General features: G+C 33.9%; 1 protein-coding gene across 1 annotated transcript; it reads left to right on the top strand.

The window, feature by feature from the left end:
* The first annotated feature begins 233 nt into the window (after positions 1 to 233).
* LOC149560868 (cytochrome P450 78A4-like) lies at positions 234 to 1,970 on the top strand. The gene is made up of 2 exons (XM_089823687.1): positions 234 to 1,253; positions 1,332 to 1,970. Exons 1-2 carry the CDS (start codon positions 234 to 236, stop codon positions 1,968 to 1,970), a joined length of 1,659 nt encoding a protein of 552 aa, XP_089679813.1.
* The last annotated feature ends 20,520 nt before the right edge of the window (positions 1,971 to 22,490 follow it).

Below are 22,490 nucleotides of genomic sequence, written 5' to 3'. Positions count from 1 at the left end.
TGTTTATTGGTTGTTGGAAATGCAGAAATTTCAAAAGCGAAAAATGGACGGTTGTGCTCCGCCATAGGAAACAGAGCTCTCCAGTTTTTTCTCTCCTCCTTCATTAGGCTTGGGGTTGGGAACTCTATAAAATGGCCCCAATCTAAGTCTCATTCACATCCACATAGAGCTTGTCACTGTTAAGGTCTCGCTAGTCCTCTGCATTTGTCATTGTCATTTCATCCTTTCGTGCAATGGAGAGTGGGAGTGGGAGCTCTGGAGGAGGAAGTTGGTGGCTCTATTATGCCATTCCTGTATTGGCCAAGGACGGGCGTGGGTACATGCTGCACAATGCTGATGACACGATCTTCTCTGCATGGCCACTGTACGCCGCAATTCTGCTGGTGGCCTCCTGCGCCGTTGTGGTTGCATGGATGAGCCCCGGAGGATGTGCATGGGCGGTGGCCAGAAAGAAGGGCGGCGCCGCCATTCCTGGGCCCAGGGGATTCCCCATCATAGGAAGCCTTATCGATATGAGCCGTGGCCTTGCCCATCGCAGGCTCGCTCAGCTGGCTCGCATCCATGGTGCCAAGAGACTCATGGCCTTCAGCTTAGGTTCCACTCCCGCCGTCATCACATCTGATCCCGAGGTGGCTCGAGAGTTGCTCAGCTCTGTCAATTTCTCGGACAGGCCGCTCAAGCAATCCGCCCAGCAGCTCATGTTCGGTCGAGCGATCGGCTTTGCTCCAAACGGTGAGTACTGGAGAATGCTCCGCCGGATTTCCGCCACCCATCTCTTCGCTCCCCGGAGGATCGCCGCCCACGAGCCCGGACGCCAAGCCGATTCCCTGGTCATGCTGAGCAACATTCACGACGAGTATGTTTCCGGCGGCGTTGTGCGGCTGCGCCGCCATTTGCAAGGTGCGGCGCTGAACAACATCATGGGCAGCGTTTTCGGGCGGAGGTTTGATATCTGCGGTGAGAGCGAGGAAGTGAAGAATCTGAGAGAGATGGTGGAGGAGGGATTCGAGCTTCTCGGGGCCTTCAACTGGGCCGACCATCTTCCCTGGCTCAGATTTCTCGATCCCCTCCGCATCCACTCCCGTTGCCAAACCCTCGTCCCACGCGTGAGAGGCTTCGTGAAGAACATCATCGAGGAGCACCGACTGAAAGATAAGGATCACGACACCGCCGACGCCGATTTTGTGGATGTTCTCTTGTCTCTGAATGGAGAGGACAAGCTGGACGACGAAGACATGATCTCTGTTCTCTGGGTATGATCGCATCTCGTCATTCTTGAATCCCGTTCCATGTTCTTCTTTCCTGACATTAATCGTCGCATGTTGTCGCAGGAGATGATATTTAGAGGCACTGACACCACGGCGCTGCTGACGGAGTGGACAATGGCGGAGATGGTACTGAACCCGGGAGCTCAGAGGAAGGTGCAGGAGGAACTCGACATTGTGGTGGGAAAGAGCAGGAGCGTGAGGGACTCGGACATATGCAAACTGCCATATCTGCAGGCGGTGGTGAAGGAGACGCTGAGAATGCACCCGCCCGGGCCACTCCTTTCATGGGCCAGACTCTCCACTCGGGACACCAATCTGGGAGATCATGGCAAGTTGTGCGTGCCGGCGGGTACCACGGCCATGGTGAACATGTGGTCGATAACACACGACCCCCTCATCTGGGATTCCCCCGACCAGTTCCGACCAGAGAGGTTTGTGGAGACCGAGGGAGGTGAGAATGTGGACGTGAGGGGGAGCGATCTGAGGCTTGCACCGTTTGGGGCGGGCCGTCGGGTCTGCCCTGGAAAGGCTCTGGGTCTTTCCACCGTCCACCTCTGGGTGGCCAAATTGATGCACCATTTCCACTGGGCTCAACACGAGCAGCACCCCGTGGACCTGTCCGAGGTGCTCAAGCTGTCCTGCGAGATGCTGCACCCACTTCACGCCGTTCCTCTCCATAGGGTTGATCTCAAACAACTCTGAGGAGGAATCACTAGGGTACCCCTCGTTTTTCTTTCTTTTCGTGTTCGAGGTGGCGTCTTCCGGTTATTTGTCGTGTTTTTCTTTTCCTTTACAAGTCTGATGGTTTTGTGAACTCTCGAGACTGTGCAACTGTCTCGGCTCTGAGAGATTCAACTTTGTAGACATTACTTAAGTCTGGTTATGTTTTCCCGTTGCGATAGCCAGTAGCACTTTTGCGGAGGATCATAATTATATCTATCTAGTGGAGTTGTTCAATGCTCCCACTGCTCCTATGTAGCCAACTTTATTAATAATAATAATAATAATAGTGCGAGTTTAGGCATAATTCTTCCTTGTTTTCTTCTGATTCGCTCGTTCTGCAGCGAATTTCGTCTATTCTTTCATGTTAGATCAATCATGCTCGTTCTCTTCAGTGTAGTTCAATCTGTAGATAATTGCAAAGATCAAATGATTTCATCCTCAAGCTTCTGTTCTGAATGGCTGCTCTCTGTAATTACAGTGCTTTGCTAATCTATTTCCGCCATGAACAAATTCCTTTTGCTCTCTATGAGTGCAACTATCACTCATATCTCCCGCTGCTCCTATGTGGCCAACTTTATTATGCTTTATTAATATTAATAGCCTAAGCTTGGGCAAATCTCCTCGCTTGTTTTCTCCTGACTGGCTCCAGTTAACCTCCTTTTCTTCTTAGTAGCTCGGTTTGCAGAGATTTGCAAAGATCAAATGATTTCATGCTATGTTCCGTGCACAAGCCTCTGTTTGTATTCATAGTGTTTTGTTATCTTCTTCTAGTTTTTCCCGTGCCTGAGGAAATTTCAGCTGAGCAATTGAATTTGCTCCGTCATTTGCCTCTTCAGAAGTTCTATGGTTTTATTTGAACATCTGTTTTTAGGGTTTGATTTATTCAATGTTATAGAACATTTAAAACTAATGTACATTAATAAAGTAATTGAAATATTTAACAAATGAAGTTTCCTTTCCCTCGGTTGAAATATTATGGTATGTTAAAAAATATTATTTGTAAATACAACTATTGATAGATTACAAATAATTTATAATACGAAAATAGTAATATTTTCATAGTAATAATATAAAATAATATTTCTTATAAAAAACCAGTCTTGTTTTACATTCAAAATTTTTTTAAGAATGATTAATTCTAAGAGATAGAAAATAAAAATTTAAATCATTGGTTAAAGTATGAAATTCAGAAAGTATCACAATATATGGACAAGCACTAATAATAAGTAGAATAATTTGTAAATTTGCTATCTTTTATCCTATAAAATGTTAAAATTTAAGTTTAAAAACTAATATACATCAAATCTAAAGCTCATATTTGTTTTGCAATGTGCAAGAGCGTTTTAGTGATCTAAATAGTTAGCATGTTTCTAAAGATTTTGTCAGCGTGTTTTTAAAGTTTTTCTTAACAGATATTCTTAATGTTTTTATTTTTCCCGTAAATATATTTTCCAAGTGCATACTTTTTAAAGCATGAATGAGTAAATGAGGAGACTTTGGTAACATTTATAAACTAAATGAAGAGACACTGTTTATTTTAAAAACTAATGTACATTAAATCTATAGGTCATATTTTTTTTACAATATGCAAGTGTGTTTTACTTATCTAAATAGTTAGCATGTTTTTAAAGATTTAGTTAGCGTGGTTTTTAAAAAAAAATTAACACAAATTTTTCATGTTTTTATTTTTCCAGTAAATATATTTTCCAAGTGCATACTTTCTAAAGCATGAATGAGTAAATGAAGAGACTATGGTAACATCCATAAACTAAATGAAGAGACACTGTTTTAGTTTATAGGTGCATTTTTATTATTATTAATTTTGAATCATTTTATGATATTTTTAATTATGTTTATTGATTATTAAAAAATGTTCACTTTGATATTTCAATATGTTCCAAACTTATTCTTTCACAATGTATAGGGCATTTGAGAAGTTCTTTCACATTTATTATGCATTCCTCAATGGTCAATCAAAGTTTTCTATGAAGAATAACTTTCATTAAGAAATGGTTTATACAAACTAGGAATATAATATATTCTTTATATTTTATCATACATTCTTTAGGTATTATGTACCTATAGATGAGGAAACATTTCAATTATGTTACATATTTTTTGTATTTTTATTGCTCGGTATGCAAAGAATGAAGTTGAGTTATTGATTCCATGTGAGGGAAAATAAGTAGAATCATTCCTATCCTCTGCCACTTAATTTTCTCTCTTAATGTTTCAAATTCACTCTGCAAGAGTTATTTTGGGAACAAACTCTTTTTTACTTTAGCTCATAGAATGTTCTTAAATTTTAAAAGCTAATATACATTAAGTCTGAAAGTCATATTTTTTTTACACCACACATGACTATTTAGTTGAGCTGTAATGATAAACTAGTTTAGCGTGTTTTCCAAGATTTTTTTTTCATTTTTAATTCCAGCCAATGTGTTTTTCCTAATACATGTTTTTTTATACTATCAACAAGTAAATTAAGAGAACATTGAAATATATATGAAATCAGATTAAAATGTTGCACATCTAATATTAACAACTACTAAAAATAATTCTTGGTAATCTCAACAATTAAAAGCTTCTATTCTGTGTTAGTATAGTTTATGATAATTTTTTACTATTTTTAAGTGATCTTTATTTATACTATTGATTCTTCTTGTTTATTTGAAAACCAAAAATAGTTTAATTCTAATAACAATATCACAATTTGACTTGACGTAGAAAATGTCTACTTGTCAAATTTCTTTTTGTCACTCTCCTATATACAGAATTTATATTTACCATATTTAATATTTTCTATTACTAATTCAAAGAAGAATGAATTTATAATATGTTTGTTCAACAATTCCTTGAATGTGAATTAATATAGCTTGAGTTTATTAAATGTTTTTCAACAATTCATTGAATGTCGATTAATATAGCTTGCATGTTTAATTTTTATTTTAAACCTTTCAAATTTTGTGGAATCAAGAGCTAGTTATCTTTCAAAATAATGTTAGCTTCCATAAAGTTGTAAGGGTTTCGCTCATTCATATTACATGAGGATGATAGTTGGTACACACATATATTTTTTAATAATTCACATTGTATTCAAAATATTTGAATACAATCAGCTTGCTTATTTTTGAAGTGATGTTTAGTTGTGTGATAAAGAATATCAAGCTTATGACCGAATGCTAGTTTGAATAAATTCAAGCGATCTCTGCATGCAGGACCCAAACATATTTTCTATCATATCATGATATGTTTAACATCTAAGGAGATTAGGATCAACTATAAAGATATTCATAAAATTTAATCTCTTAATACTTTTTTTTCTTAATAGTGTCAGAAGAACTATGAGTCTATGTCACAAGAAGTATCATTGTTAGCAATTTTTGACTCCCTTTAATGTTGGTTCTCGAGTTGTGGATCTTGATCGAGAAATTCATGAAATTTTGAAGCCCCTACTCCTTAAGTAGATCATTTAGAGTTCTCAACTTCAAATATTTTTTATATTGGGTACGAATCCCCTTATATGCCCACACATCCAAAGATGAAGTCTCATTATGTTTTCATAACCCCTTTAGTGAAAAAAAAAATCAAGTTCTTTCATTCAATTCTTCCTTAGATACTACCCATCTACTTGTCTCACACTTGCATTACGAGAACTAGTTTTCAATTGTACAATTAGAAGGCCAACCACCCTTAATTAAATCACTAAGTATCCTTTTTAATAATATTTCCTTGATGAATTGAATCACCCAATACAGTATTCCTTTTTTCTTTAAAAATATTTTTTTTCAATAAGGTAGTTTCTTTGGTTTTTCACATAAAAGCATTATCAGAAGTTCATTATTTTTGGGATAAACATGAAAGTTGACTTCCTACTTAATCTATCCCTTTTTATACTTCACCCAAGTCTTCTTAATACAATTCAATTCCTATTCAACAAAAAAATTGTGCCAAATTAGGATGAGAGAAGAGGCACTAAGAAAACAAAATTTTAGACGAGAGAAGAAATAAATATCTATTGGTATCACGTAAAATATTTTATAGCATTCCATATTGCACAATTTTCAGTGCAATCTATGAGCTACATATGGTAGGGATGTTGATTAATACATTAAAAATATTCTAAAATGACTCTTTTTTCCCTTATACTTGTTGTAGCCATTAGTCTTCTAGTTCGCATTCATGCTACTGTTCTTACTTGTAGATAAATTTCCTTCTTTTCTTGACACAAATTCCAAAAATGCCTATTTACAAGGTAATACCAAAATATGAGAGGAAATAACTATGTACTTTCAAAATTAGAGACACGGTTTTGTCCTAATTTTCTTGCAAAACTTTTGAGGTATGCGATGTTATCTGAACTTCATTTGAAAACTCCATCATTTGATTAGCAATAGAAAAAGTCATTATCATGGTTTAATGTCTTCGCATTAACAACGTGTTTTTTCATGACATCTATGTTAGGAATTATTAAACTCTGAATTTCTGACAATGTATCCCTGATTCTTACTTCTTCTCTCAATAACTCTGCCGGCCAATCTAAAATATTTGATCTTGACGAAATGTCTTGAGCTAGTACTACGGTCAAATGAAAATTGGTTTTCACTTGCCTTCATATTAGTATCAATCTTTGACAACGTGTTCTTTATTTCCTTAGTAAAGTTTGTAGTATCACTTAATGATACAAACAAGGAAACAACATTATTTACAGTGCTTTCAAAAGAAATATGAATAGTGGACAGTTCCACTTAATCTATGGAAATCTTCTATGCCACCCTTTCCAAAAGGTTGTTATCAAAATTTATCTCTACCCTCTATTGTAGTTTCTCTTGTCCATTCAAATCTTCATTGAACTTGTGAACTATGTCGACAAGTTGATCCAAAATAGATTTCTTATCGTCAATTACAATCCTAAGTGCATTTGAGTTAAGTGGCTTTGGTGATAGTGTACCTAAAATTAAGAATGCTGTTAAAATATCCCTAATTATTGGAAGTTTGGATAAAGATATGGAAAGGATGAGGGCGGTTCAGATTTAGATGATAAAGAGATGGGTGAGCTTAAAGCACAGCTGACTCTCAAGCATTGCTAAGAAAATATAAGTATCTTTCAATCTCCCTAAATTAATTCTATGCCTTATAAAAGAACACCCAAAGCTTGTAATTGATGAAACCTAGAATTAGGACCCAAATGGCTAGAAGTGGAGGCTTCCCACCATCTAGGTGGATACATTTATGCACTAAGTGAATAAACTAGGCATAGGTTGTAAACCCCTCTTGATTATTGACCTTGTATCTAAACCTTTTTGTATAGTTCTAATCAATTCTGGAAAAGTGCCTAGCTGTGTTGAAATGGTTAAGTTATAATATTGATTGCAAGAGTCAAATTACAGACAATGTGTGATGAATACTTATTGTTAGTACAAGCTATGGGATAGATTATGGCACCAATACCATATGATAAAGACAACATTGTCCAAAGGTTTTCAATGTTGGATCTTTTAATATTGTATTTTTAAAAAAAATTGAGGAAGCCTAAAGGAGAAACAATAAGTTCCCTCACTATATCACACCATAATTGGATAATAGTGGAGCTTAAAATAATGATTATTTGAACTTAATTAGGGTTGATGAAAAAAACCTTAACCAATACCGGATAGTGTTAATTTAGAGTTATAAACTCACAAAAAATATTTTTGTCGTATGTCAGAGGGATGGAGATGGTGAATTAAGTATGGACGAAATTCAGCCATCCAAGTGAACATGTAGCCTTTAATTGTAAATGAACACTCCTAGATTGTACTCAAAATAAATCTCAATTCCTCATGTATCTACTAAATAAATTATTTAATCTTCTCATGAACATTATAGTGAAAGATAAACTATATGTAATAAATCATAATTGTGTGAGAATTGATGCCCAATATTTACTCATGAGTAGTCAGAAGCATTCCATATTTCTATGCCACTTGTACTTCCTTCGTACATAATTTTCTGAATTGCAATGAAAATTAATTAAAATATAATTTGTTCAGTTGCCAACAAAATAAATTTAAATATCTTATACTCAAATAAAAAGCATTCAAACTATCATTATTATTAACCAATAAAATCTTATTGAATTATTTTAACAAAAAAATGAATATTAATTGAAAATAGTAAAATTTAAAAGTATTATTTGTTAACATTAATTAATATATGTGTGCTAAGTTTTTAAATTTCAAAAAATACACATAGAGGCTAATGTTATTATTTAATAATTTATTAGATTTTTTAAATATTTTAAATAATAAATCACAATATCCTTTGAAAAATATTTTTTTAATTTTTTTATTAAAAGTGCAGTAAAAATTCTATCAAGACAAGAAGAGATACAAATTGCAAAGCTTAACAAAGAGCTCTATCCCAATCAACCAGGTCATCAATTTCATGAGATCAGACACCCCCTATCCATAACATTCCAATCTTGTACATGACTAGAGACCCATTTAGAAAAGCAATCTGCAACTCCATTCCACTCTCGAGGGATGTAAGTAAGACAAATAGTGTCCAAAGTTCTACAAAAGAAAAGAATTTGATTAAGAGCTGAAGCTAGAGCCCAACTAACATCCTCAAGCACCTGCAATGTGGGAAAGTTCACCACCACTTGGGAGTCAGACTCACAGATAATCCTTCACCATCCCTTCAAACAACATTGTTCCATTGCATGTAAAAATACCAGAGCCTCCATAAGACTTTTAGTACCTAGTGGCCTCCTCGAACAAAGAAGGCAAGGAAGACATCTAAAGACCTTCAAAAGTAAACAAAGTATAAATATAGCTCTGATGCCAACAAGATTGCACTGTTTTATGAAAAAAGGTAGTGTTTATATCACCCTCCTGGAGCCAATCAACTCTGGCCTTTTGATTCCAATATATTTCCTCACGGAGCTTTCATTCCTCTAGATCTTTGGAGGCAATGGATTCAATTTTGCCCAAAGCCTTAGAGAAACCAAGATACCCTAATCTACCTGGTAATGACAACAAGACGCTCATAAGATTTCCCTTTCATGGTATGAAGTTTCCCAAAACATTCTCTATTCCATTTTTTGAGCTTTATTTTGACATATTGAAGCTTTTAGATAAAGAATACACAGTAGTACCATAGGCAAGGGCATCATCTCTCTAGCAGCCAGCCATAAGATCATAAAGAGAGCAGAGTTGAAGCCATGTTAATTGAGAACTAAATGGAGGATTCTTAGGAATAATAATTCTAGTAGAAGAAAGTTTAATTTTCTAATGATCATAATCCTACCAGTCTAGAATTTTTGAAGAGATTAAGAGAGCCAGTAACCCAAAAGTGGAAAACTATGGGACAATTAGTATTAGCAATGCTAAAATCATAGTTAATAATTTATTAGATTATTTAAATCTTCTTAATAATAAATCATAGTATCATTTGAAACATTATTTTTTTATTTTTTTACTAAAAATGTGGTAAAAATTTTATTAAGACAAGAAGAGATACAAAAGGGAGAGCTCTATCTCAATTAACAAGGTCATCAATTTCACCAAATCAAACGCCCCCTATCCATAACATTCCAATCTTACACATGATTAGAGACCCAGTAAGCCAAGCAGTGCACAACTCCATTCCACTCCCAAGGGATGTAAGTAAAACAAATAGAGTCCAGAGTTCTACAAAAGAAAGGAATTTGATTAACAACTGAAGCTAGAGGCCAACTAACATCCGTAACGATATACAACGTAAGAAAGTTCACCACCACTTGGGAGTCAGACTCATGGATAATTCTTCACCATCCTTTCTAACAACATTGTTCCACAGCATGTAAAATGACTTGAACCTTCATATTATTTTTAGTACCTCTGGCCTCCTCGAACAAAGAAGGCAACGAAGACAGCTAAGGATCTTCAAAAGTAACCAAAGAATAAATATGGCTCTAATGCCAACAAGCTTGCACTGTTTTATGAAAAAGGGCAGCGTTTATATCACCCTTCTAGAGAAAATAAACTCTAACCTTTTGCTTCCAATATAGTTCCTCACGAAGCTCCCATTCCCCCAGATCTTTAGAGGCAATGGATTCAGCTTTACCCAAAGCCTTAGAGGAACCAAGGTCCTTAATATGCCTGGTAATAACAACAAGATGCTCCTAAGTTGTCTCTTTCATGGTATGAAGATTCTCAAAACATTCATTATTCCATTTTTTGAGATTTCTTTCGACATGTTGAATCTTTTTAGAGAAAGAATACATAGCAATACAATAGGCAGGGGCGCCATCTCTCCGCCAGCCAACCATTAGATCGTAATGAGAGGAGTCTTGAAGACACATCAATTGAGATCTAAATATAGGATTCTTAGGAATAATCATTCCAGTAGAAGAAAGATTAATTTTCTAATGATCATAACCCCACTAGTCTAGAATTTTGCAAGAGATAGTAAGAGTGCCACTAACCCAAAAGTGAGAAACGAAGAATCTATCCAAATGTTCAAAGATAGCTTCAGCCCAAAATTGTCTATTATTTTAGGTAGATATCCCATTAACTGGTTGGATATTACGAAGATGTAACATATCATTATTTTGATGAGGGAGATTATAGGAAGGACTTAACCAAGCTAAACCACCCCTTTTCTCCTCAAGACTTGGAACTGAATTGAAATATCCAACTAAATCCCAAGGATGGTAAGGATGATAATTTCTTACATACCGAATATGTGACCAAATACCCACCTTTCCCACATAGTCTATATGTGCATAGTCATAAGTAATAAAATTAAGGGTAGAGTGGGAAGATATCCAATAAAGAGGAGAGACTCAAATAAGAGGTTAGTCTCCTAGACAAATAATAATAATATGGAGAATACTCAATCATAAACTTGTGACTGTCCCTTAGTCTAGGGATGTTATTCAACCCCTGAAGATTCTATGACTGAATAATCATCACCGATTAGAGTGGGGGAGATGAGTATCCAAGGGTTTCATAACCCCATACTCTATCAACACATCTCCTACTATTTTGATCTTCTACTGATCCTTTTTATGTCGAACCTTTTTTAAAGAAGTAAAAAGAAACATTCTTAAAAGGATTTCACATCAAATCCAAAGGTAGCGGAGACTCCTTACCCTTCCTAGATGCTAGCACATACTTAACCACGTATTCCAAAATGATTTCATTATATCGAGGTACAACTAGAGTTGCCGAAGCTCTATACTCATAAGACATAGGGATCCCACTCTTCTCATGAACCACCGCCTAGGAAGCCACAAAAAAAAAATCAATGGGTGGAACTCTTGCATTTGAGCCAATCGAATCAAAAGAGAATGTAGGAGGTATACCTTCCTTTAGGACCATACTATAAAACACCTCAAATCAATATTGTACTCTTTAAAGGGTCTTTCCTATCCATTTCCCCTAGCTTGTGGACAAACAAAAATAGATTCATCCTTAGCTTGGCCAACCTCAGTCACTTGGGCTTTACATTTACCTGAAGTATCCAATTGAATATTCCCCTTGGCTGAATTATGCATCTGATATTTTCCTTTTCCTGCATTATTCATCTTGTCACCACTGTTACCATCTGAAAAACCATCACCCACCTTAGAAGATCAATCCCAAGGGCAATGATGTTGTAAATGATCATACTCATGACATATCTAACACTGGAAGGGGAAGTATTCCTAATCTAGTTGTTGCACCCAGGAAGAAGAAAAAGGACAAATATCCAAAGGTAGTTTCTTCACATTATTATATCTTCATTATTTCTGTGATAACATGAAAATTGATCTCCTACTTAATAGTTCCTATTTAACAATAAATTGTTACTACTATTCATTCAAGTCTTCTTGCTACAATTTAGTTCCTATTTAACAACAAATTGTGCCAAATTAGGATGTTAGAACAGACACTAATTTTAAAAAGAATTAGAGGAGAGAAGAAATAAATATCTATTAGCATCATATAACATATTCTATAGAATTTCGCATTGCATGATTTCTAGTGCAATCTATGAGCTACACATGATAGGGATGTTTATTAATAAATTAAAATGTATTATAAAACTATTCTATGAATAACTAGCCCTACTAAGTTGCAGATGACATTAATTTAAGACTTGAAAATTGACACACTCTCTTTCATTTTGAAACTAGCAAGATAAACATGTTCTATTTAATAGCCTCTCTCACAAAATGATCCATCCTATCTTTCTCGCAAATAACCCCTATGAATTGTGTCTCCTTCTCTATGTCTTTTGCAATGTTTTAAATTTATTGTGAGTAAAAGTGAATTTCATGAGAAAATTATTAGGTTTATGATTCGATCAACTAGGTAAACTCTTTCCAATATAAAACTTAAATTTTTGTTTTATTTTTGTGCCAAAAAACCATGCATATAGGGATGTGCGATGGATTTTGTGATTAAAGGAGGATTAGTTAATATATTTTAGGAAATGCTTCAGCCAAGTTTTAAAAATACAAATTGTCTTTGTGAAAGTGGGAAAAATATGATATATGTTTTATACTTATAAATAGGGTTTATTGAAAACATTGTTGCTAGGGAAAAGTCATATATATAACCCATGGTCATGTTGAATGCCCAAAATACTAAGAGGATGGGGTTGAATCATTCCCAAAATTATCAAAATTAATTCACTTGCTAAATTTTAATTGTCAGACAATCAAACAATATAGCCATACTTAACATGAGAAAAAGAGGACATCAATATTTTATTGCATGAATTGATTCCTTTTAGGATCAACATATAGACTTGACACACCTTTTTTGTCCTTCACATATTTCCATATCCTTTCAGGATCCCATTGCATACTTATCTTGAGCTGAGGTGGCAATTCATGATTGACTCCAAGCGAATTCAAGTCCTGGGTTTGAATTTTCAAATGAAGAAAATTTTGTTTCATGCAACTGCTTCTTCTCCTTTCACACGTCTACATTTTTCCATTTTCTTCTTCCAGTGGCTGCTTTTTCTTCTTCACACTTGCGTTTTCTTTCAGGACTCAGTTTGCAAAGGCAGAGGCTTTCACAACTATGGAGGCTTTCACGATGGTTTGTAGAGGTAGGAGACACCGATGCATGCCATATCTATATCTCCTCATATTTATTTGTATATATAACCAAGAGGATAGACCAAACACATACATATATATTATTCTCGCTCTTGTTAGCTGTGTTGGCCAAGAATTTGACATGTTAAGCTTCCTAAGGGGTGGGATTAGGTGCTATTTCTAGTGGTCTTGTGCTTTGTCTTATCTTTGTCATAGGCATTTTTTATTTTGGTGAATTATTTGGTCTAGTTTGCCAATTTTTATCACGTCAAATTTTTCTTATCTAGAATAGTTATAATTTTTTACTCTTTTAAATAATTCATGCAATTTTCTACTTTATGGGTTTGGATTTCCTTTAAAACCTATATTTACCTAAATCTATAAAAATTGTGTCGGCCAACTCCAATTATTAATTATTTGGTTGGGGTAAATCATCACACAATTTAGTATTAATATCCACTTGAGCTGGAGCAAATCATTATTATTGCAATGTTAATATCATAGCTAATAAACTCTTGGATTACATCAACATTTTATTTTGGAAACCCCAAAGAGGAAAAATTTGATGGAGGCTTTCCTTTCAATACAACGGAACTAGTTATATAGAATTACAATTCCCACTACATGAATTACTCTCACTCTTCTCCATCAACGAAAAATTGTGTTAAATAGATACTAACAAGATCTAATAAAAAGAATTTTATATACCTTAAGGAAAACATTCCTTGTATTTTGTTGTGAGTTATAGATAATAAGCTTTTTAGTGATTATATTAATTAGCTACACTGATCTTAGAGAACTGTAGTATAACAATAGGTAGAGCATTGAGGTACACACTTTGGAAAAAACCATTAGAAATCCTTTTAGTGATTTGTGCTGGAATTTAAGGGATACAAGTGTCTAAAATATCATAATGTCTTTATTACAAGTGTCTAAAATATCATATCAAAACCCATATCTAAAGTGAATCCTTGACTCTCTATTAGTTTCTTCTTTAATAGTCAGGTTCAATAGGGTTGTTTGATTTTTGTGTTTATAATTGAGAGAGATATTTATTAAACTCTTAATGTGAGGGTTAATACCAACGTTGCTAAAGGAGCTCATATGTTTTACAAGGCTTACATCATGGGAGGCTCTTTGAAGTGAGTGGACGTGAAAAGTTGTAGAGAATCACTACAGGATAGAGATATAGAATTCATTCAAGAGGGACGGTTTGGAAAAATTAATTGATTCTATGGGAAGTCAAATATCAACACTTTTGGAAAAAATCTCTAAGTCTTAGTACAAAGGTCAGGTGACCGTTGATACTGTCAAAGTTTTGGTCACTCCTAAGTTGATAGGAGAAGTGACTGGTCTTCTCTGTGAAGTGGTGAAGGTTTAGAGGAAGGGCTCAGGAGATTATAGTAAATTAAAACATAAATTCTTTGAGGGCATGGAGAAGCTAGTCTGGATAAAATCTGGTAATAAATATTAATATTTATCCCTTTCTAGTTCCTTTTTCATTGTTTATTTGTGGGTCATGATATATTTCACATTGGAAGGGAGTTTTACCACTTACTACTATTTAATATGTTGAGACACATTGAAAAATTAATATGACATTTTTTCTATACTCCTTGTTTGTTAACAGTATTAAAAATGGTGATAACCTGCCCAGTCATCAGGGCTTGATTTTCATCTTGTATCACCATGTGTTTTCTCATCTTCTTGAGCTTAGTAGGTATTTAACCGATAAGGAAAGTCCTCCTCCCTTCCCTAAGTCCTCTATTATTATAGAGGAAATTTATTTAGATAAAGACCCCGATAAACATACTTCTACTTTCCTCCTATTCTCTATTGATAGAAAGGTGGTGCCTCACTATCTATTTTGGATTTTTCCTTTTCAAGGATATATTCTTCTAGATGAATACACGTATCCAAGAAATAGTTCAAAAAAAAAATTTAATATCTTCCAAACTTAGTCTTTCACAAATGTATAGGGTATTTGAGAAGTTCTTTCACATTTTTTATGCATTCCTCCATAGTCAATCAAAGTTTCCTATGAAGAATCACTTTCATTAAGAAATGGTCTATACAAACTAGGAATATAATATATTCTTTATATTTTATCACACATTCTTTAGGTATTATGTACCTATAGATGAGGAAACATTTCAATTATGTGACATATTTTTTGTATTTTTATTGCTCAGTATGCAGAGAATGGAGTTGAGTTATTGATTCCGTGTGAGGGAAAATAAGTAGAATCATTCCTATCCTCTGCCACTTAATTTTCTCTCTTAATGTTTCAAATTCACTCTACAAGAGTTACTTTGGGAACAAACTATTTTCTACTTTAGCTCATAGATTTTTTTTTGATTTTAAAAACTAACATGCATTAAGTCTAAAAGTCATATTTGTTTTACACCACGCATGACTATTTAGTCGAGCTGCAATGATAAACTAGTTTAGCATGTTTTCTAAGATTTTTTTAAAAGATACTTTTTTCATTTTTAATTCTAGCCAATATGTTTTTCCTAATACATGTTTCTTTATACCGTCAACAAGTAAATCAAGAGAACATTGAAAACTAAAGTCAAAAATATATGAAATTAGATTAAAATGTCGCACATCTAATATTAACAACTACAAAAAGTAATTCTTGGTAATCTCAACAATTAAAAGCTTCTAACAGCTCTCCAAAAAATCCACCATTCTATTCTGTGTTAGTATAGTTTATGATTTTTTTTGTTATTTTGAAGTGACCTTTATTTATAGTATTGGTTCTTCTTATTTATTTGAAAACCAAAAATAGCTGAATTCTAATAACAATATCACAATTTTTAATCACAATTTGACTTGATGTAGGAAATGTCTACTTGTCAAATTTCTTTTTTTCACTCTCCGATATACAGAATTTATATTTACCATACTTAATATTTTCTATTACTATTTCAAAGAAGAATGAATTTATTATATGTTTTTTCAACAATTCTTTGAATGTGGATTAATATAGCTTGAATTTATTATATGTTTTCCAAAAATTCATTGAATGTCGATTAATATAGCTTGCATGTTTAATTTTTATTTTAAATCTTTAGAATTTTGTGGAATCAAGAGCTAGTTATCTTTCAAAATAATGTTAGCTTCCATAAAGTTGTAAGGGTTTCACTCATTCGTATTACATGAGGATGATAGTTGGGTCACACATATATTTTTTAATAATTCATATTGTATTCAAAATATTTGTATACAATCAACTTGCTTATTTTTGAAGTGATGTTTAGTCGTGTGATAAAGAATATGAAGCTTATGACTGAATGATAGTTTGAATAAATTCAAGTGATCTATGCATGTGGGACCCAAAATTATTTTCTATCGTATCATGGTATGTTTAACATCTAAGGAGATTAGGATCAGCTATAAAGATACTCGAAAATTTTAATCTCTTACTACTTTTTTTTCATAATAGTGTCAAAAGAACTATCAGTCTATGACACAAGGAGTATCATTTTTGGCAATTTTTTACTCCCTTTAATGTTGATTCTCGAGTTGTGGATCTTGATCGATAAATTCATGAAATTTAGAAGCCCCTACTCCTTAAGTAGATCATTTAGAGTTCTCAACTTCAATTTTTTTTTATATTGTGTCGGAATCGCCTTACATGCCCACACATCCAAAGATGAGTTCTCATTATGTTTTCATAACCCCTTTAGTGAAAAAAATTCAAGTTCTTTCATTCAATTCTTCCTTAGATACTACCCATCTACTTGTCTCACGCTTAGATTACGAGAAGTAGTTTTCAATTGTAGAACTAGAAGGCCAACCACCCTTAATTAAATCATTAAGTATCATTTTTAATAATATTTCCTTGATGAATCAAATCACCCAACATAGTATTCCTTTTTTCTAAAAAACCCTTATTTTTTTCATAAGGTAGTTTCTTTGGTTTTTCACATAAAAACATTATTAGAAGTTCGTTGTTTTTGGGATAAACATGAAAGTTGACTTCCTACTTAATATATCCCTTGTTATACTTCACCCAAGTCTTCTTAATGCAATTTAATTCCTATTCAACAAAAAAATTGTGCCAAATTAGGATGAGAGAAGAGGCACTAAGAAAATGAAATTTTAGACAAGAGAAGAAATAAATATCTATTGGTATCACGTAAAATATTTTATAGCATTCCATATTGCACAATTTACAGTGCAATCTATGAGCTACATATGGTAGGGATTTTGATTAATAAATTAAAATTATTCTAAAATTATTCTAAAAATAGCTAGCCCTAAAAAGTTGTAGATGACGTTGATTCAAGACTTGAAAACTGACATTGTCCCTTACAGTGTGAAGCTAACAAGGTAAACATGTTCTATTCAATAGCCTCTCTTAGAATAGGATCTATCCTAGATTCCTTGCAAATAACCCCTATGAATTGTGTCTCCTTCTCTATATCTTACATGATGTTTTAAATTTACTTTTAGTTATTATTTTTTTCCAAAATTTTTTAGTCAAGAAAAAAAAACAATAGAAAAGGTCTCTTGAAAGTGGGAAAAAAATGATGATATATCTTTTGTACTTATACATAGGGCATATTCAAAGTTAAGTTTCTAGGGAAAACTTATATATATCACCCATGACCATGTTGAATGTCCAAAACACTAAGAGTAAGGGGTTTAATCATTCCCAAAATTATCAAAATTAATTCACTTGCTAAACTTTAATATTTAGACAATCAAACAATATAGCCATACACAACATAAGAAAAAGAGGACATCGATTTTTTATTGTGGAAACCCTCAAGAGGAAAATTTATAGAGAGGCTTGTCTTATAATATTATTTAACTAGTTATATAAAATTGTAATTCTCACTACACAACACATTACCAAAGGGAATACTACCAAAAGAGATTACAAAATAAACTATTGTAATTGGATGTAAAATATGCACGAATCAGTTCCTTTGAAGATCAAAACATAGACTTGGCACACTTTATTTGTCCTTCACACATTTGCATATCCTTTCAGTATCCCTTTACATACTTGCAGACATGTCACGTCAATATCTCCATATTTATTTTTTATTTATGACTAAGAGGATAGACCAAACATATGCATACATATTATTCTCAATCAACCAAGGATTCATGATGCTAAGCTTCTTAAGAAGTTGGATGAGCTGTTTTATGTAGTGGTATTGTGTTTTATCTTATCTTTGTCATAGGCATTTTGGTTTTTGCTGAATTTTTTGTTTGGTTTGTTGTTTTTCATCATGTTTCATCTGCCTTATCCAGCTTAGTTATAATTTTTCACTCTTCAAATATTTCACTTAATTTTCTACTTTGTGGGTTTTGAGTGCCTATAAAACCTATATTTTCCTAAATAAAAAAAATTGTGTCAACCAAGTCCAAGTATTAATTAGTTGGGTGGTGTATATCACCACACAATTCATCCAAGATATACTTCAAGATTTCTTCGTTATGTTGGAAAAATATGTATCCATTCAATCCTTTATATTATCCACTTGAGCCCAAATAATCCATTCAATCCTTGATATTATCCCAAAGTTTTAGTACCAAGCATATTCATGTCAAGAAGTGCAGTCCAATTGATCAACTCTCATGTTCTACAGAAATAGAATAATTTATAATTTAAGTTACCAAACCAATTCAAATCTACCCAAATAGAGCACTAAGCCTCATTAAAACTTAAACATAGGTATATTCTAGGAATACTGCAACATACATACAATATGTGCATATCCATATCTATTTATTTGGAGAAACATAGACCAAATTACTATTAATTATATCTCAAATGTCTAATGACATGTTGTAGATTAAGTCAATAAAGGTTCATTAATAAAAATTAAAACAAAATACAATTAATCAAATACAAAAAAGAAATTACTCTGACACTAATGGCAACGTACAAGAACCAAAAATTTGTTTCCACCAAAACTTTCTAGATAGCCATCAAAAACTCCCCCTTAGTATTATATCCTGCCTTCTATTAAAACTCATTTCCTTCCTTTTTTTGTCAATTCCCTTATTTTTAGATGTAGTTATCCTTTTCTCCATTAGTCTAACCATTCTCCATCAAAAGTAAATGGCATTAAAAATATACTAAGAAGGACATCAACCTCAAAACCTAATTTATAAATTTTAATCTTTTTGTTTCAAAACATGTAACTATACACATGCGACAAAGGAAATGGGTGTTTTATTGGGGTGAGGGTATTTCCTTGATCAATATATGGTTCAACAATTATCCTTAAATGATAAAGTATTTGCAAAATGTTTGGTATCTTACTTGGTTGGGAGATTCTACATAAGATTGTTAAGTCCACCTTGTTAGAGGATTTGACTAGTGCACCTGTTAGGATGAACCAGTAGTTGATCTCTTCTCTACAAGTTGGTTCGCTGAATGAGATTCCTTTGATGTAAAATGATCACCTTAGTGTGATGTATGGGACTCTATTTTTCCTTATACTTCTTGTAGCCATTAGTCTTCTACTTCGCATTCATACTATTATTCTTACTTGTAGATAAATCTCCCTCTTTTTTTGACACAAATTCCAAAAATTCCTATTTACAAGGTAATACAAAAGTATGAGAGGAAATAGCTATGTACTTTCAAAATTAGAGACATGGTTTTGTCCTAATTTCCTTGCAAAACTTTTGAAGTATGCAATGTTATCTGAACTTCAGTTGATAACTCCATCATTTGGTCAGCAATAGAAAAAGTCGTTATCATGGTTCAATGTCTTTGCATTAAGAATGTGTTTTTGCATGACATCCATGTTAGGAATTACTAAACTCTTAATTTCTCAAAATGTATCCCGGATTCTTACTTCTTCTCTCAATAACTCTGCCTGCGAGTCTGAAATATTTGATCTTGATAAAACGTCTTGAGCTAGTACTCAGGTCAAATGACAATTGGTTTTCACTTGCCTTCATATTAGTATCAATCTTTAACAACGTGTTCTTTATTTCCTTAGTAAAGTTTGTATTATCACTTAATGATACAAACAAGGAAATAACATTACTTATAGTGCTTGCAAAAGAAATATGAATAGTGGACAGTTCCACTTGATCTATGGAACTCTTCCATGCCACCTTTTCCAAAAAGTTGTTATCAAAATTTATCTCTACCCTCTATAGTAGTTTCTCTTGTCCATTCGAATCTTCATTGAACTTGTGAACTATGTCGACAAGTTGATCCAAAATAGATTTCTCTTATCGTCAATTTCAATACTAAGTGCCTTAATAAATATACCTTTGATGTCTTAAAGCACATGATTTCTTTTCTTCTTCTCTGCTCTCAGCTTTTCTTGTTTGGATCTTTTCTTCCAAAGATCTGCATGAATGTCCATCTCTTCAGGAGTGAGATTGGAGAGATCTCAATCTGGAATCACTATGTCTTCACCTAGATCAATCTCATCATTAGAAACTTCTATCTCTTTACCTTTTGCCTTTGGAATAGGTGAAGGAATGATTTCCTTACCTTTACTTAAATCCTTAGTGCTCAGTTGAGGCTAGACTTCAACTATCATTACACTTACCGTGAAATTACTCACAACAGTGGCAAAATGACTAATTGGAGAAATAATAGCAATAGGAGGAGTACTTACAATGCCTTGCTGTGACTCGGTCTAGCTTGGTGTTGTGATGAGTGGAGCCTATTTCTTGGTAGATGGAGTGGTGGTAACAGTACTCATCTTTGAACTCAGTGAGATGGCTCCAATAGCCAATTGAGTTCTTGATTGAAAAATGTATAACCCAATGGTCCGTGGCTCAAATGATGTCTCACCTAAGCTTGATGTAACTATTTTTTTTCTCGAAGAATTGAAGAGGGAGGCCATTACCTCTGCTGCGATCTTTTTAGGATCTGAATCTTGAATATTGTGAATCTCAGGCAGATCCTCACTAACTGTATGATCATCCTTTTCCTCTTCATCATTATCAACACCATCTACTTGCACAACTTCCTCAGTGGGCTTTACAAAATTTAATCCATAATATTCTTCCATGCATTTGTATTGGGTTGTACAACAGATTCAATATCATTTGAAAAAATTAGGAATGCATTGAACTGAGTAGTTAAGCTATGTTCATGCATTTTCAATGCTTCATTCACTTCTTTGTCTGATAGATTTGGTATAACCTTCCTCAAGGTTTGTTCTTGGATATCCTTGGCAACCATTATAGCATTATCTTAAAAATGTGATACTTGCTTAAGCAGATTTTTCAGGGACTTGTCCTCCTAGTTCACTTGGAGAGTATTTCCATTTAGCCATCTTTTCCACTAATGCTTCTTCTATTTACATATGCTCTTCTTTACTTCTTGTTTCATACTTAAGAAATTTGAAATCTTCCATACCTCCACCTTTTGTGAGTTGTCTCAGTCTTTCTTCAAAGTGTGGAGTTGACCTTTTAAAAGATATATGCTGCTCTTCTTCTTCATCTTGAGTTTTGAGCTTCCTCCTTTACTTGGTGGATCTTCTAGTGAAAAAGGCAGGTGGGGACTTGTAGCTCTTTTTCTTAGGAGGTTCTTCTTCTGATTCTTATTCTTGTGCATGTTCCTCTACTTCTTCCTCTTCCTCTTCAATGTCATCACCCCTACCTTCTGCGACCGGAAGAGGGGAATCAGATTTCTTATCCTCCTTTTGAATCTTTTCTACCTTCTTTCTTCCTCTCTTTAGAGCCTGAGGAATCTTGATTTCAGGAGATATCTTGGATTGTGCCTATTCATATTTTCCAAAATAAGGTACTTTGGGGTCCACAGGTTCATTGATAAGAGCCTCGATGATGTCCTTAGTATCATCAATATTTACCTCATAACCAAGAGGTTTTACCCATGCAACTCTAGGTCTTCCTGCCTGAATATGTACATTGTCACAGTCTACAAGGAAATACATGTCTCAAGTTCATAATCGACCACTACTTGCTTAGGTATTCTGAACCTACTATGCATCCTCTCTTTAAAGATTTTAAAATATGCACCCATGATGATTTCAAAATTGTCTCCTATTTTAGCTATAAATTCATTGATTTGATAAATAATAGTTATGTCCTTCTTCCATACTAAATTGCCCTTTGAAGGAAAAAAATTTCAACATAAAAGAATAAAAATGCCACAAGTGAACCAAACTTACACGAATTTGTCTTGGATGCTCAGATGCTCTCCATGTGCTTTCTCAACTGGTTCAGCTGCAAATCGGTGAGGTCAAAAGAAATATTGTTCTTGACTACCTTGAAATCCAAGTCTATAGCTTCGCATGGGACATTGTCTAGTTGGTTGGAACTGGATATCTTGTGTGCAATTACACGAATTATGAACTTGATCTCCATGTTATTGACACCATTTCGCTTCGTTCCTCTTCCATCTCACTCGTGAAGAGTCTTCTTTTCCAGTTCAACCATACCTAGGGTTTTGGTTGTCCTGGCTTTATTAAGCATGG

The sequence above is a fragment of the Cupressus sempervirens genome, chromosome 4 (genome assembly GCF_028749045.1).
Source record: "Cupressus sempervirens isolate cs-2001-9-10 chromosome 4, ASM2874904v1, whole genome shotgun sequence".
Lineage (NCBI taxonomy): Eukaryota > Viridiplantae > Streptophyta > Pinopsida > Cupressales > Cupressaceae > Cupressus > Cupressus sempervirens.
This window is presented reverse-complemented; position numbering and strand designations above follow the sequence as displayed.